Source organism: Equus asinus, chromosome 2 (assembly GCF_041296235.1).
Source record: "Equus asinus isolate D_3611 breed Donkey chromosome 2, EquAss-T2T_v2, whole genome shotgun sequence".
Taxonomy (NCBI): Eukaryota; Metazoa; Chordata; class Mammalia; order Perissodactyla; family Equidae; genus Equus; species Equus asinus.
The window spans coordinates 3,767,501-3,785,000 of NC_091791.1; the positions used below are offsets into that span (position 1 = coordinate 3,767,501).

The 17,500-nt window shown below is 46.5% G+C and overlaps 1 protein-coding gene across 14 annotated transcripts in view; it reads left to right on the forward strand.

The window, feature by feature from the left end:
* Positions 1-17,500, forward strand: part of EBF3 (EBF transcription factor 3) — a 129,011-nt gene that overhangs the window by 75,531 nt on the left and 35,980 nt on the right. For 10 of the 14 annotated variants that reach the window (XM_014846395.3, XM_014846396.3, XM_014846405.3 and 7 more), the window contains 2 exons: positions 12,137-12,218; positions 15,902-16,046. In XM_014846395.3, coding sequence (XP_014701881.1) covers positions 12,137-12,218; positions 15,902-16,046 — 227 coding nt within the window. The remainder of the gene's footprint in view (positions 1-12,136; positions 12,219-15,901; positions 16,047-17,500) is intronic. The other 4 variants (XM_014846397.3, XM_044748613.2, XM_014846401.3 and 1 more) reach the window with 1 other exon arrangement.

The window sequence follows — 17,500 nt, forward strand, 5'->3', positions numbered from 1 at the left end:
AGGGGAAGTTGCTTAGCATCTGTGGCGCATCCCAGAGGTAAAGAAAGAAATGTATCTTATCAAATGGTAAATAGTCTATTCCAAATGATAAAAATATTCTTTAGCTACCAGCTGATAGAGTTAAACTAATTGTGGAGATGGCTTAAGGCCCTGCCGAAATCAGGCTGGCGGCTGCCCATCGTGCGTGTCACACCTCTCTGCCTTACAGCGCTATCCGAGGGGTGTCATCTCTGCTCGTTTGTCTTCAAAGTTTGGAGTCCCTCTGGGCTTCGGGGATCCTGGGGCAGCAACAGTTGTTTTTCTTGGATCTCTGTGTCATTGGAACAAGGTGGGGTCAGCTCTGTGCACAGAGCCTGGAGCCGCCACCCTCCAGGTCACAGTTTGGGAGCACTTGTCCTGTACAGCCAAGGGATGTTCATTTTGTTAAAGGTTCTGTCGTGTTTTAATTTTAAGTTGCAGTGTCTGCACAAGATGACGCCACCAGCATTTTGATTAAGGATTTTATACATGAAAAAATTTTCATTATCTGAGTTCCCAGAGACCTCCTGATTGGTTGGCTGTCTGACCTGCAGCTGTGTCTCCGAGTGTTAAGGTGGCCGCTTGGGCAGGAAGGTGTGCCCTGTGCTGTTGTCTCTGTTACATGAGCAATTAATGGGGCTTTTTACTCTTGGGGAAGTCAAGACTCTTCATAACTAAAAAGAAAAAAAAGCACTTAAATGGATTTTGCTCATTTTCTCTTTGATTTCAGGAGAGTGAAGAGAGAGTGTGTGGAGTCATGAGTTGTCACATGGTGAAATAGAGTGGCAGAGGGCTGAGTGCCACAGTTTGCATTTTTGGCACATGTGACATAGCCATGGGAGAAGAAGTTAAGGAATACGGCCTACTTTTCTTTTTTTTAAATAGGATCTTCTTCAATTAATTCATCCTGATCGCTCTTCTTAATTCTTTTAACATCTGCCCAAATTATGGGAGAGGATATCTAGTCATTAAAAAGTGAGTGAAAGATTTGCCCATGTCTTATTTTCTCGTGAGTAAAGGAAAATGTTTGTGAAACTCAGTGGGGTTGCATTGCTGGCCATTTAGCTCCCAGGGGGCTGTTGAGGGGATGGGTGGGTGGGTGTGGACAGACCCCCTGACAAGGAAGTCCGCTGGCACAGGAGCCAGAGAGTAAGATGGGATGACCCAGGTCAGAGGAGGGGTCTGTCCCAAGTTAGTGTGCAGGCGGGGAGCTGCGTCCTGATGGCACAAGGACATCTGCCTGCTTCCTGTTGAAGCCGCCGTGAGAAGCCCTCTAGTGGGGACGAGTGGCACTGCGCTCCTCTCTGGCACTGGCACCAGTCTTGTCTTAGTCCCTCTGGACCCCAAGCTCAGTGTGGACCCTGCCCCAGCGGGAGGTCACTGAAGTGGGGAGCAGAGGGGCGTCCAGGGGCTTCCTTGTGGGCCCTGGACATGGCAATGGTTACACGCTGGACTGTCCATGTGCCAGGGCTTGACAGTAAGCAGAGAGGTGACACACCATGTCCTTTGCAGAGAGTACACAGGTGCTTTCTGAGGATGCTCACCTGCCTTGTCCGGATGGATGCTGGTTCTGTACGATTATCCCCTTGGAAAGTTGTGCTTGAGCAGAATAAGCAGAGTGGCCCTGTCCAGCCACCTCTGCTGTTAGGGCTGCAGTGGGGTGGGGGTGCCGTTCCTGGTCCACTATCTGTGCTCCCACTCCCCCGGCCTGCACTGTGCCATCTGTAGAGTCCTGCTGTACTCTGTGCTCACACTGGGGTTTTGATAATTCTCTACCTTTTTTTTTGTAATTGCAGAATCATAAAATATTTTAATTTCAAGGTTAGCAATTTTCTCTTGCATACTTAATTTATAATTAGCTGGTTTATAAACCTGTTCTGCGAATATAATTTTACTGTTGCCAAATGTTCTTCATGAATAATTAAGGGCAAATCCCTATTTATCAAATTATTAATATACCTAATAGCCTTGTTTTCATAAACAATGCATTGGAGTTGGATTTAAAGAAAACCTTCTCGGAGAGATCTGGTGTTTGGTTCCCACCACGGCGAGGACCCGCTCTGGGTGTCTGCACAGAGGGACGCTTGTGCTGTGTTGATGTCACGGCCCCCGGCCTTCTTTCCTCCACAAAAGCCCAGGTATCAGTAGCTGGACAAACACAATGGCCATTCACCGGTGGGACTGGCCTCCATGGCCTCGAGAACAATGTTGTTATTTGTTCTAGCAATTCACCAGGAGCATTTTTGGAGGAAACGTAACAGATGAAACCATCCTTTCAGCTTTTAAAGACCCTTTTGGCATCATCCTACCCCCATTAGTGGTGAGGGAAGCAACTTCTCCGTGCGAGTTTGGACACGAGGACGTAAAAAGCCCCAGTCTTGGCCCTCCAGTGGGTTGACCCGGACCCTATAAGATTCAGGTCCAGAAGATGGAGGAAGAGCTGCAGGATGTGCCTCTGTTTGGAAGGAAAATGAAAACTCACGTTATGGGGTGTGAGTGTAACACTTGCCGAGGCTCACGTGGCCCCTCCTTCCTTCGGTGCCCACTAGGTTTCACTGAGTCCACGTATTGTTCTTTCCCTTGCACCAGAATTCAGATCATCTTCTCCCACATAGAAGGTTCCCACCTTACACCTATCAGCAGTTTGAACAGTTGAAGCAATCGGCAAGCCACATGCTCATTTGGAACTATTCGTGTAAAACCAAACTTGTGGGGTGTATCAGCCAAGAGTTTCTACGGTGGCGGCCGGTGCTGTGCCCTCCCTTCTTCCCTGCCGGACATGTTAGGGACTGAGCACCTGTCCAGAGTGAGGGAGGGGAGCCTGCTCTGTGTTTGCCAGTTCCTGTTCGCCAGGTCTCTGGTCTGGACTCCGAGAGGAGATGAGAGCTGTGCGCCTGTCTTCTTGGGGCTGCGATGTGTGCGCCCACTCGCCATGTGTGTGCGACTCCATGTGTATGATTCATTCCAGAGCAGTTTTAGTCCTCATAAAATATTCATTTTGGTTGTGCAGGGCCCTGTAATTGCCATCTCTCACCCTGAATTATTTATACCTTGCACAGACTGACAAAGCTTTGCCATGCGGCCCTAGATGAATCAGAAACACGGATCTTTGCTGCCAACAGCATTATAGTTTCACAAAATATGGCACCCACGTCATTCTGGGCTGCCTCATCTCTAAATCCAGCTTTTCTTGATTTGACATTTTCTTTACTCTTCCATTGTCTTAGTCAGGCAGAAAGGTTGCCTCTTAACTCTAAGCAGCAACCTTTCTGGCTTGCATTATAGCCGCTGTGCTTGAGAGGACTAATGTATCTTTATTGCTCTTACTTTTTTATGCTCGGTAACAAGACAGTGCTTGGGCTCACTTTAGAGCCATATATTATACATTAGCGATAAAATGATGCAAATAGTCCTGAATACTCTTCAAACAGATAGTGGAGATCAGCCTGGATCTAGCTGCTTGTCACAAAAACAGAAAATAAAAGGAGACGCCCGCTCCCCAGCGGTGGGCTGTGCACAGGCCCGGGGCTGAGGGTCCCAGGTGGGGCTGGCGACCTGTATGGGCGTCTTTGTGGGTGGAGGAAGCACTCGGGGCTCCCCACTCCCAGCATCCTAAATGCATCTGTTGACCATGCAGCATCTTCCCAGCCCTGGGCTCACCCTGCCATCTCAGCTTTGCAGCCAGGCGCTGACTGGTATTTCCTTGTGTTTCTGCATTCCAGCCTGAAAACTCCTTCCTCACCAGGGGGACACCAGTGTGCACTCTCTCTCTCTCAGACACACTCTCTCGCACTCCAGGAGATGAGCACTTAGAAGGAAGGGCGTTGGAATCACGTCTGAATATTTAGGGGAACGGTGTTAACACGAATTAGGCTCTGGAAGGATGGAGCCAAACTCCTCCACAGACCTTTCAAAACTAGAAAGGAAAGAAACCCAATCGGCTCTGGATGTCGGGAGCTTTCGTTTCTGAGCGGAGACAATGACAACCTGCAACAATTCCAGTGAAAAATTCCCATGTGCCGAAGGGCTCCAGGAAAGATAATCTGTGGAATATTCACACACAGTGCTGGACGGTGGCGTGGGGAGCCGAGCAAGGTTTACTGTGATTTTAACACCTTGGTCCTTCCCTGAGCCACAGAAAGGGATTAATTTATGGCTCCTGGCTCATCAACAAAGGGAGGTGAGCAGGGACGGCTTGGTGCTGTTTCAAGTAATGGATGACCTGGACACACATTTCTCTTGTATTTGTTGACACGCAGGAGTAATGAAGTTAAAGCTTTGCACACATGTGCCCCCTCATTAAGCTGCATTACCTGCATTAAAACTAATAATTGCCACTCAGAGCTGTGCTCCCATTAATCATTTATAATGTTTTAATAAGTTTTTAATCAGGACCTAAAAGGCTGGAGAGGCCGGCATAGGCAGGTTCGACACTGATGTCCTACATGCATGCACAGGCTTGATTTAAAATGTGGTTTTTTATTAATAATTCAACCCACAAAGATGATAGTTCTTAATTAAGCAAGCTGGCATGGGTGGGGGAAAATTCACATCTGAGTAGGAAAGGGTGAACGAGATCTTTCCCGTTTGGAGATTGGGAAAAAAAACAAAAACAAACGAACAACAAAAAACCTTATATTTGTTTTGAGCATGATCTCTGTAGCCAGCAGAAATCAGAATGGCAGGGAGAGCGTTCCCCTTATCTTCAGATCCCTAAAAACACACACACACATATGGTGGGAGAGGTTTGAAACCCTAAGTTGGGATAAGCATAGGCACTTAATCTCAGCGCACAAAGTCTATGTAGAAGTCTCCCCTGGAGCTGGCAACAAGTCAGGGGGTGCATCTGATGTGAGCCAAGTGATGCTGGCATTTTTCTTAAATAAGGAGCTCCGTGATCAGAGCTGGCAAATAGAGCAGTGTCCAGAGGGAGTGAGGAAGCTGTTTTAATGAGCCCGCAGCGAAAGACAAAATACAGACTGATTGACAGGGCGAATGATCTGCTGGGGAAATAATGTCAATGCTGCATCGCCCATTAGAAATAGAGAAATAGGTAAAGGAGGAAAAAAGAAAGATAGGCCCTTGAAACAAGAACCCTAGTGTAAATATAGTGCACTTCACATTTCTTTGTGTTGTGCAGTTGACTTCTTTTAAACAGATAACCTTATCAGAACTATCATGAAATATCAGGAACAGTTACAGAAAACACTAACTAGGATCCTGACAGCAAGCCGGGTAGGGTAACTGACAAAGCGTAGAACTCTGGGATGCGTTTGCTTTTAGAGCGTCTACCTGGGTTTTACTTATCTGAACACATTAAAACCACCCGGAAAAGTTTAATGCAAGTCACACAAATTTCTCCAAAAGGAGGGCTTGGCGCAGGATCTGTTATGGAGGTGGGTATTGAACTGGCCAGCAAAGCTATTAAATCCCATCAGATCTCTTTGGCATCATTTTAATGAGAATCATTGCAAAAGTACAAGATCATGGTATCTATAAGTGCCTCTTGACAGCCGCTGCTGAAATTGTGATGAAAAGAAAAACCATTATAGCAGAATTTAGCGATAAGGCTCTTTGGAGGGACGATGGGCCCTAGTGTGGCTCTAGACCAGGAAGGGTTAATTTTCTAAACCTAATAATGTTCGATAGTGAGGTATTTGTCAGGAGATAAAGAAGTGATAGAATCTGGGAAGTGGGTCCCTTGGCGATTGTAGTACAAATATTGTTAATGCGGTGTGGTTACTACAGCGGAGGAAGTGAAATAGCTCTGGTCCACTAGAGACAGGCTCTGCTACAGTAGAGCGGGAACCTCCAGACAAAGGCCAGTAATTGTTGAACTGCGAGTCAAGCCGTGGATATTTTCAAATCCTTATACATCTACATTTACATGCAGGATATCATGCGTGCCGAGGGACGGCGCACACGGAGACTGGGAACCCACGGCAGGGAGCCGGGCGGCCCCAGACTTCTCGCCTGGGGAGGGAGGCCCCTCACAAAGGACATCTGGGCACAGCTGTAAAATTCAATACTGTCACCCTCTGCCCCCTTCATTATGACGTCATGTAGGCACTACAAGTATATGAGACCCATAACTTGAAATGTACAAGAATTTAATAAGTCTGGTGTTAAAGCAATTTGTCATGGCATATTTGAAGAATAAATCAGACTAATGGAGCAGATTTTTCCTCCCGTATGGCATTAAAGAACGTGAGCCCAGTAATAGCTAATGGCAGGAGTAGGGAGAAAAAGAGAGGCCTGACATTAAGACCCTCGCATTTTGGAAATCCGATACGTATTGACCTGTGTACTATCTCAGTGCACAGATCTGATGTCAGCAGAATGTCGTCTTGTATAGGAACTGCTCATTACAGGTTCTGTGAAGGAAGCACATTGTCTCCGAGCACCAGAACCCGATCGGCTAGAATTGCTCAGTAATCAATACTCCAGCGACTGATGGCCGGCCGCGCACACACCACAGCTGCGGCCACTGCTTTCAGGGACTTCCCAGTAATTAGCAGGGACTTCGAGGAAGCACTCCACGGTCACTTTCTTATCAGTCAGGCAAAAGTCTCTTAAAGGCTCTATCTTTTAATTTGACTCTTTAACTATTTCCTTCTAAGAGCACAGTGACAGCCGCAGCCACCGACACCCCAGGAGGGTCCCCGACTCCTCGTCACGTGCTCCTCTCTCCTTTGGGGCGGGGACTTTTTTTGGTGATGGTGAATTAAGTGAGATGGACGTAACTCGAAATTGACAATTTTAAAGTGAACAATTCAGCGGCGTTTAGTGCATTCACAAGGTTGTGCAGCCGCCACCAGTGTCTAGTTCCAAACGTTTCCGTGGCCCCAAAAGGAGACCCATTAAGCAGTTTCTTTCCATCCCCCTCCCGCCAGCCCTTGGCCGCCGCCAATGGGTGGTGACTTTTACAACTGCATTTTCTGGTTGGTTTTCTGGACTCACTTTTTCTAGTTACGGTGATTACATATTAAAATAGTCTCCTGGCTTTGCGTTCTGGATTCAGGAACTAAAAACTTGGGGGTTCGATCTGGAGTGGGGTCTGCAGTCCCCGGTAACCTCCAGAAGCTGTCAGTGCCATGATTTACACTCGGATGCTTTGGGTCTTTTGATTGATGACATGGAGGCCTGTCTGTTGCCATATTCGTTTGCTGCTTATTAAGAGCTTTGCCTTAAAACGGAAAAGTGAGCCCCCCCCCATAAAAGATTCCAATATTTTTCATTCTTGACTCGGATTTCTCATATTAGCCATAATTGAGGGCCAGAAGAGAAGGTTGTGCCTGCTAGGGCTGAGACCGGAAATCAGGCGTGGGAGGGGCCCTTTGGAAGCCACAGCCCTTTCCTCGGAGTGGGGCTGCGGGGGTGCACCTAGGAATCGCCGATCCTGTCTTCACGCGGCCCATCAGGTTGGCATCTTGCAGCACGCTGTCACTCACGTTCTCAAGCGCTGGCAAGACCAAGCTCTGGAACTGTCTGAAACTTGACAATTAAAAATTTTTTTAAAAAGCACATAGAGTTCCTGAGATGCTGAGAACAGGTAATTTCAAACAAGTGAAATCCACATGCAAAAGGCAGGTCTTAAAGCTGCAGGAAGTTTCCTTTCTCCTCAATCACCAGGGTGCGCACGCCAAGCCCACTGCACCTCTAAGGAGACACTCTATTTCTCCTTTGACCAGAGGGAAAGAAATCATTATGACATGATTAGTGGCTTCAGTTCGGTGAGAAACAGCAGTGGCAGGGAAGGCGGTGGGGCTGGGTGGTATTAATTACCTAACACTTGCTGGCAAGATAATTTCATCAGATTTGGTCACTGGTAAGTTGCAGCTTTTGATAAAAGTGGGCAAGTTCTTAGCTGCTGGAAACGTGAGGGAAAGGAATGGTGTCAGAGGGAGTGCATCTCATCAGCTTTTCTCTGACAAACCAAATTCATTCCTTATGTAATTGATAACGGCCTTGGCCAATTATTTCACACGTTACAATACACAGAGGCCCCCTTTACAGGTTTTGCAGGGCTGTAATTAGCTATGCTAATATCTCCTTTATTGGCCTTAATATTGCTCAACACCTTTTGCCATCCTGGAACCCACTAGAGCCCCATGGCCTGTCAGGACCGCTGATTATTGAGAAGGATAGCTTTAATCAAACATAATTGCAGTTAATTTTTCTCTCCTGCTCTCTGTTGCCAGCGTCTAATGCCACGGACTCCTTGATATTCCATTAAATTACAATTAAACAGCCTCCTTTGTTTCTGATTGTCCTGAACAACACCACAAAGTTCTGTAGCCGCTTAAAGGAGAGCTGTCTGGTCCTAATTGCCTGCTCGCTCACAAAGGGCCAATTTACACAATACCCATGTAGAATTTAAACAGTTCATAATGTAATGGATATTACACAGGAGCCTAACACTACAATTAAAATGATTTTCATCAGATAGAGAAGCTCTGGTTAATCAGCTTCATAAAAGTAAATATAAATGAACTAATTCATAGCTTAAACACACAGAAATGGAGCAGACTTTGAAATTAGTTACTGCGGTGGGGGCTCGCCCCGTACCGAGTGATACCTAGATTGGGCTCCAGTTAAAACGGTTGATCCCGTTATTTATTTTAGCCGCCGCTTAGTGCTTCTGTTAGCGCTGGCCTGGTTTGAGAGGATCCTGATACAGATGTAACCAAGTCCAAACTTTTAACTTTCTTCAGCAGGGAGAGCAGTGGCCCCCACTCTCTTTAGAGCGATGGAAGAGCAGTCTCTGCAGAAATGAGGGCGGGCCTTGGAATTCCTAGCTCAGACTCAAGCTATCAGTTGCTGGTCCGGCGGCTCTCCCTCCCTGCCCTCCCAGGCGGAGGGCCCCGGGGTCCGTCCTCACGGGTCCTCCTGACTTAGAGGAGGAAGCCTGCTGGAGCCAGCTCTCCTAGGAGCGAATGAGATCGCCCAGCTGGCGTTTGCTCATAATCCCCGCTCGCGCTCCAAGAGGAAACCTGATTTCAAAAGTAATGAGATCACACCTTTCCCCTTTTAATCGCTGCCGAGAACTTTCCAGGATTTCGTACGCTGTTTCCGAGCAGAATATTACTGGGGAGTTTCGCCTGATGTGTAGCAGTCTGCCCTAAACTGCTGCTTTCCCCTCCTGCCTGGGAGAAACAAGTAAATAAAGCCCATATTTCAAGCTTGATTTACTCTGGTACCTACTGTGAAAGATGATGACTCTTTAGGGAAATAAAGACAGGGTCAGGGAATTAGTGTACATAATGGTCATTTTGATGATGGGCCAACAGATGCAACGGGAAGCACACTGTACACAATTAAGCATAATGTACTAATGACAGGTTAGAATGTTTACTGCCTCTTTGCCATTGAGCAGCAAATCCATGTTTAGCAGTAATAAAGAGTTTATTGGTGTTAAAGCCAAAGATTTTCTGACATAGGAAAGATTTTTCGTTTCATAACAAGAGTATTAAGTCCTTTGTGTACCGGGCTCTGGAAGTGAGATATGTAAAGCGGTTGTCAGATATTTCGTAGGAAAAAGCCAATTAAAGGGTAATTGAGTAAAGGATGAGAATTAGCATTTGACTTCACATGTCGGGCATTCAATTTTCGCACCGTCCCCCAAACGTGGTCCCGGCGCATCTCACTGAGCTCTTGGTGGGTGGAAGCTCACGATGGCTTCGTACCTAACATGTACAGTGTCAGCGGTCACGCGCTGGCCGTGCGGTGCCATCCGCCGTCTGAAGGCTTAATTGAATCCTTGAGTCTGTCAGTGTAACCAAAACGAGGATAAAAGGTAATCACAAGGCTCCTCTTTCTCCCCATTGACGCTTTCTTGGTCTGTCTCTACAGATGTCATGCCTTACTGTGTGTGATTGGGACCTGACTGCCTGAAAAGGACCCTGCTCTCTGGGGCCCTACACTATACATCTTTCCCAAGGACTTACCCTGCTTGTGAGCACTTGAAACAGAAGCAGAAACTACCACTGCCACATCCCAAATAAGTGTGTGTGTGTATGTGTGTGTGGGCGCGCGTGTGTTTACCTGCTCCAGTGGACCCCTGAGAATGCTCGGGATGTTTCTGGGTCCCAGCACCCAACTTTGTTCTGCTAATTTCTGCCCTTGATGCTCTTTGAGGCCCAAGACTACTCAGCCCAGCTCACCCTCCTCAAGGCAGTGCGTGGCCAGGGCTCTTTAGACCACCTTGAAAAACTGCTCCTCTCTCTTGAAGGTAGAAGGGTAAACTGGCTAAAAGGACATAAAGGGATTTTTAAAAACCTCCTCTGGAGGCGGGGAAAAAATCTTTCATATCACAAAAAAAAAAAACCTCCCGTAGACGGCTTCATATAGAAGAGCAGCTTCTCGGGCCGGCGCCTGCTCAGAAGATTAGCCGGGTGGTAATGTGCGGCATAATTGCACCGTGTGGCTGTCCCCGAAGTGAAACCTAATTGCCTGACAGGACGATAACTTTGTGACGCCCTCACCTTGTTAGGCCCTTTCTGATGCAGTTCAAATGCAGTGTGGCCGCAGGTGTGCCTAATTTACCTCGCTGCAGAGCGCGTGGAGTTTAATTGCACAGTGGTTGTTAGGAAAAATTGGTGGGTGGAATATCAAGTGACTTACTGTATGCTGATGGCAGATGGTGTTAGGAGGCCCTGTGAGCTAAGTGTATAGGTGAGGTGAGTTAATAAAAGATGTAAATTCTGGCCTAAAATAGGGAGGCTGTGCGGTATGTAAGAAAATTTAATTAAGTGGCCACCATTCTTTTTCCCATCAATCGGATTTTCTTGTGCCATGGTAAAAAGTCATCCAGGGTGCGTTGGGAATGCCATTAGAGGAGTGAATCTTAGACTACTGAGTCTTTTTATTTTCTGATATGAGAATTGTCAACAAGGAACCTTGACCATAAGGTTGAGTTCAAAGACATCATGTGAAACTTCATAAAAAATTAATAATGATCGAGTAGGACAGACAACATTGGAAAGAAAGTAAAGAAGATTTTTGTTTATAGCTTTGCTGGACAGGATGCTTAGACACCGGAAGAGGGCAGATATGTCAGCATAGAGACCGCACCTTCGTTTGGCTCACGATGGATGTGGCCTTCTCAAGAGGGGCAGAGGTGATACAGGGACAGGACCCCCTGTTTCTCCATGGTCAGTGTTACAGCCGGGCTCCCAGTGTCCGTACATTCATGCTGCCAGCCGGAGCTCCCACATTTGTCAGTGAGCATACAGGAATGGGGAGGACAACATGATGATGTTTTTGTCACAGCATCTCAACACACTGTCAGGACCCCTCAAACTTCGTGCTTCAAAACGCAAGGGCAGGGTGGGTGGGAAATAGAAACAGCTCTCGTGCCTGGCCTCGCCTCTCCAGCCCAGGATAGCACCCGCTTCTTTCCTATTCTCTGCCTCAGTAACAGTTTCATTGTCATATCAAGGATTGTTGATTATTCCCATAAAGACACAAGTCACGGAAGTCATTGTAGCCCTTAAAACAACACCCGCCCCCCCATCCTTTCTTTGCTTAAGAGTTGTTCCCATTGTAACTTGTAAAATAGGTCTTGAAAGTGTGTTTACCTAGGCAGAGATGTCCTCTGGGGTTAGGGTTGCCAGATAAAATTCAGCATGTCAAGTTAAATTTGAATTTCAGATAAACAACAATTTTTTAGGATAGATATGTTTTGGGACGTATCTATCCTAAAAAAGTTATTTGTTATTTATCCAAAACTCTAATTTAACTAGGCATGCTGTATTTTTATTTGCTGAAGCTGGCAGCCCTATCCAGGGTGGACAATTCGCCAGTTGTTAATGGTCAGTCGTGCAAAGATCCAGGCAGGAAATGGCCAATCCAAGTCACGGTTGTTTTTATAAAGCCTATGATGTCCAGACAAATGTAAGTCACTACTTTCACATGTGGAGACGTTCCACGCTGGCCGTCAGGCCCAGAGGCACCTGCTCCGTGTCTTCCAGGGTCTTCTCTCAATATTGCCCCTACAGGGCAGCTCCAGGCAGTTGTGGGATGGTCTCCGTTACTCCCCATGCAAGAGTGTCTTTCAAAAAGTTTGTGTCTTTTGTCTGATAACCCTAACAGATATCCATTTTTTGTATTTTTATAGATTCTTTCTAAAGTTTTTCCTCAAGTGCAATCAGAACTGTTTGAAGAATGCAGGCAACCCTCGAGATATGCGGAGATTCCAGGTACACGTTTCTCAAAGACACAAGGACCACGGTCCTGGCTTTTAATATGACATTTGAATTCTTTGATATTGCAGTTGTTCAGGAAACAATCTTAGTTCTCCAAGGGCTTGGGATCAAACCAGAATTGGTTCATTTGATAATACATTTAACTCAAATGCTTTAAAGATGATCTGGCATCTTCAGCTCACCAGATTCATTGAGTCCAGTTATGACCCACGATGAACTGAATTGGCTCTGAATACATGACCTAAGCTTTTGCCCCGATTACAAGATATGTCTCTTAGGGCGGGCATGCTGCCCTGGACTTTTGTGTCGGGCTGCTAGATATCTGGAAATCACGGTTATCAGAGCTGTAGGTTAAGTTGGGTTCCCTCTTACAGTCAACCATGGTAAGTCTCGTAGGTGTATTTCAAAATGACTGTTTTAGAATTTTTTCAAATAGAGTCTTCTTAACGGCAGTATCTAATTTAGCCTGTTTCCTCAGTTGTACATGGCTGTTCGTGGTCACTTGATGAGAACATGGAGTCCATGCTGAAATGTTCTTTTAGGAATTGATTGATTTCTCATGGCCAAGAGCCATAATGCAACCAGTTGGGTGTACCCGAGACCTTGGGCCCTCCACGTGAAGGGAGCTGCACCTCTCTGTTACAGGCCTCAACAGATTCTGGAACGCTTTCCTAGCTCAGCTCCCTTCCCCTGGGTTTTGATGTGTTCCTGCCTCCTTAATTCCATGCCTAGTTTCTAGACTGTGTTCCTGGATATGGGCTGACGCGTTCTCTGGTCTGCCTCCAAGGATTTCATCTCAAGGAGAGAGGTGGCGAGCTGGATGGCTCAGGGATGAGTGATGGCCAAGTTCATAGTTTTCTTGACTTTGTTTGTGAACAGTTAGGAGGCTACCTCAGGGCGAAGGGTACTCTGCACACATGATGGATTATTTCGCTGATGTTAATTGTAAAAATATGCTGGGTTGGGACACAAAACTGCTGCTGGTCCCTACCAACCAGAGAGGGATTTGGCTGCTCATGGAAATGTTTGCTAGATTGGATGAGTTACCAAATGATTCTTATTTGAGATTTAGATGAGTTGACCATCAAATCGCTCAAGGTGTTTTTTAGAAAACCTTTTGTTTTAGAAAACCTTTAGTCTTTTAGCGAAACAGGTGACATCTGTTTTTCCAGCCAACCAGCCAATCAGAGAAGGGTCTTTGGGCTTGCCCAACTCACACTCTGAAGCTGGGGACAGTGTCTCTTGCAAACAGCTGGGCCTGTTCCCATTTTTCTTGTGCAAGGCTTCACAGGTGCTATTGATCCATCTAACAGAGCAGAGGTCACACATTGTCTACCAGTGGCCAAATGCAGCATCAGTCACAAGTGGAGACCGCAGTTACTAGAAAGACTTCCTCCAGTCTCTTTAGCTAATCTCCCTGCCTCTCAGAAGGTTTAACTGGACTTAACGGCAGGTCGGGGCTTACACAGTATTTCCGACCGGTTTCACAGTCTCAGCACCTTTCTGTAGGTGCACTGCAGGGTTGGCCTGGGCTGAGAAACAAAACACAGCTTGTCTGCTTTCTCTTTGCTGAACTACACTCTTTTCCCTTGGTGACCGACCTATATATAGATGAAAGAGCAAAGACAGTGTCCTTTATTTTATTTTTACCTTTTCTTACTGCTTTAACATATCATGGGCTAGGAACTTTAAAAGGGTCAAGACTGTGTCTCAGTGTTAGTTACGTGTCTTGGCATCGTACTCAGGTGATGTGTTGGGGCCTGGGGTGGGGCCTGGCAGATGGACCACTAGGAGGGCACCTGGGTGACAGGAGCAGCCCTGCATCCTCTGGGCAGAGGCTGCCAGGCCCACTAGTGGCGCCGAAGTCGTGTCAGAGCCAGCCCAGCCAGGGCAATGCAGATGACCGCCCCGTAGGCAGCAGTCAACAGAGAGGATGCTGAGGCACCTGAGGCTGGACCTGGGGACGCTGGTGGTGGCACTTAACGGTATTTCAAGGCTCAGAAGGCCCTGATACTCCAGCACTCTTGGCAATGCCCACAGGGGAGAGAGTTGTCAAGGAAGGTGCCCCCGACGAGGGAGCTTTATGGGGTGCAGTGGGTACTGGCCCTGCTTCACTGTCTTCTTGTGGGGCCTGAGATTTTTAATAAAAAAATCAATTACTCACACATGTTTTATATGTAAGTGTGTAGCTTTGGCCTTTTTTTAACCCTGAAAAATACTCTTTATTTATTTTTAATCACTTCTATTCATCTTTTTAAAAAAATTTTTTAAACTAATAGACTTTTTTTTTCAGAGCAGTTTTAGGTTTACAGAAAAATTTCAGAGACTTCCCATACACCCCGTGGGCACCCCCACCACACAGACACACACAGTTTCCCCTATTATTAACATCCTACATTGACGTGGGGCATTTGCTACGTTGCAGGAACCAATACACTATTATTAACTAAGGCCCATCATAGCTTTGGCTTGTAATAGTCATTTTACATGGCATGTTGTGACATATGTGGACTGAGCAGGGAGGGCCAACGTGGACTGGGAACCCTTCCGGTCCCCACTCACCTGCTCCTTGCACGTTTCCCTGGGGGGTTCTGGTCTTCTGGGTGGTGCTGGCCCTCACCACTGCCCAAACACTCTCTGCTCCCCAAATCCAGGCTCCAGCCTCAGGAGTCCTGCTGAGAGACCCAGACTGAACCTGGGCTCAAATCGTTGTTCTCCAGCTATTTTGGAAATAATGCTCCAGTTGGACTCACCTCGGTTAAAGAACAATCTCAAGGCTGGGTTGTAATTTCCTGCTTCCTGAGTCCCTTAAGAGGTGTCATTTCTGGGATGCTGTCACAAGCTCACTGGGAAGGTGTCTGGGGTCAGCAAGGCTGTCCTTGCGTGCGTGAGTTCCTTTTCTACTTCTACCATGAAGATCTGAGAGTTTACAGAGACCCCTCCACCATCTCTTCCTGGGCCGCACTCTGAGCCTGGACCTGAGATGGGAGCCTTTCCCTCCCACAGAAAGGACGTTCCATTGGCATACCAGGGTCCTCGCCAGCCTTCACAATGAGCTTGAGAAAGGATACTTTCCCTGGATTGAAAACACTTTCACTATTCATATTCAGCTCGGTCTTTTCAGATGCAAAAAAGTTCATTACCAGACCTCAGATGCAGTTGTCAAATTGACCCGGGGATCCTCTGATGGGACCGTGTGGGTTGAAGCAGCACGTCTGATTTATGAAGCCTTTTTTTGGGCAACTGTGAATCCTCACAACTCTTCAAGGGAGGACAGTCTCAAGTGAACTAATTTTAATTAGATAAACTATCTAATCAATATGTGAACAGATCAATCAAAACAGCAGCTTTAAAATGAGTGGCTAGAGGGGTGTTTCTGAAGCTAATGGCTAGAAGAATATTTCTCTGAATTGAATTCACTTGTTAGCATAATGGGAGATTAAACTGTAATTAGCGTAGCAGGTTTCGAAGAGCAGCAATCTTAAGTCAAAACAAAACAACCCACCCACCCCCATTAGCCAAAAAAGCTGTGAATGCGCGTCAGTCAAGGGAGAATTTCCAGGAACATGTGCGGGTGCCTTTCGCTCTGCAGTATTTAAGATGGCTTTGCTTGTAGCTAATGGGGGACTGTGCCTTCCTTTGCCAACTCCAGTTTCAAATCCACTTCGTCTTCGCAGGTTGTTGTGTCGACAACAGTCAACGTGGACGGCCACGTGCTGGCCGTGTCTGACAACATGTTTGTGCACAACAATTCCAAACATGGGCGGCGGGCCCGCCGCCTAGACCCGTCAGAAGGTACGGCCCCTTCTTATCTGGAAAATGGTAGGCACATGTTACATGTCTTTTTTTTATTTGCGATGCTTCTTTTTCTTTGCACCATTCTTTATGTTGCTTCATGTCGAGTTACTCTCACCAGGTCCCCCCTTGTTGGTCAGCCCTCCCTCCCATGCCATGGCAGGGCGCGAGTGCTCCCCAGAGTGGACCAGGACACAGTCGTCTGCTGCTCCCGCCTCTCCCTGTACTGAGGGGCTCAGCTTTCCCCCTCACCTCACTGCCATGGCTTTCACTTTATTCGTTTGTTTCTAAGCTTTCTTTTGCTTAGAGCTTTTCTTGCAATTTTAATTTACTTGGTTTTATTTTGGCTTGTTATAAGCCCCCATCCAGAAGATCATCCAGATACTTTGTACACGTTGCAGTGGGTGGTAACATCCTGGTCCAGTCAGCTCAGAATGGACTTCTAGGACCATTTCCTGCTCCTGGATGGAGAGAGAGAGAGAGAGAGTGCGTGTGTGTGTGTGTGTGTGTGTGTATGTGTGTTCACGTGCGGAGGTGGGGTGAGGGAGGAGAAAAAAACAGCATAAAATGTTTTTTACCAAATGCTTGCAAGTGAGGGATTTCTTGTTTTGCTTGTTAAAAGAGAAGAATTTTGGTAAGAGTGATAGGCAGGGCGAAGTATTCTTGTACACGGAGTCACAATTCAGAAAAACTCAGACACAGAGGTCCTGACTGAGCCCCTCATTCACACCCTGCTGCATGCTTTTGCACAGGTGCCCACGATTTATCGCATCCCCTTTAAAATAAGATCCACCTCCTCCATCAAACATTTCTTAATAATCATGAGATTCTGACCAATGTGAACGGTTGGGAAAACAATGTGAGGGTTTTTTTTTTTTTAAGTGAATTGCAAACAAAACAGCATGATTCAATTCTTTAGAGTAAAAGCCTATAAAACTAAATGGTTTTAAAACAAATCCTCTATACTGAGGTCTCGAATTCAGGAGCCACACATGAGGCAGACAGACGCATACTCAGGAAAATGAATGAAGCATGTGCGGATTATCAGAATGAAATATGATTCAGACATAAAAACTAGAAGACAATTTATGAATCTGCTGTGGTCCACAAAAATAATTTGTTTTTCTACATTAATGACTAAGGTATAAGAGAACAAAAATATAATAATTAAAGGTCGCCCTGGGTGCCAGAGTCATTAGAATCTGTGACGTACTGTTTATCTCCTTCCTATGCACTGAAGGTAGGTGTGTGTTTTGCTTAGCAACCACCACTAATGAGGTTCACAATTAAGAAGGTTGAATCCCCGTCCTCAGCCCCTTGCTTCCCCGGGGAGCCAGAGCTCGCAACGCGATAGGTTCAAGGAGGTCCCCTCAGCCCTCTGGTGTTAGGTTGTAGTCTGGGTCCAAAACCAGCCTCCTCTAATGAGCTATTATGATCTGAGCAAAGTACAAGTATTTATTTTTATAAGTAGCATGAAAAAG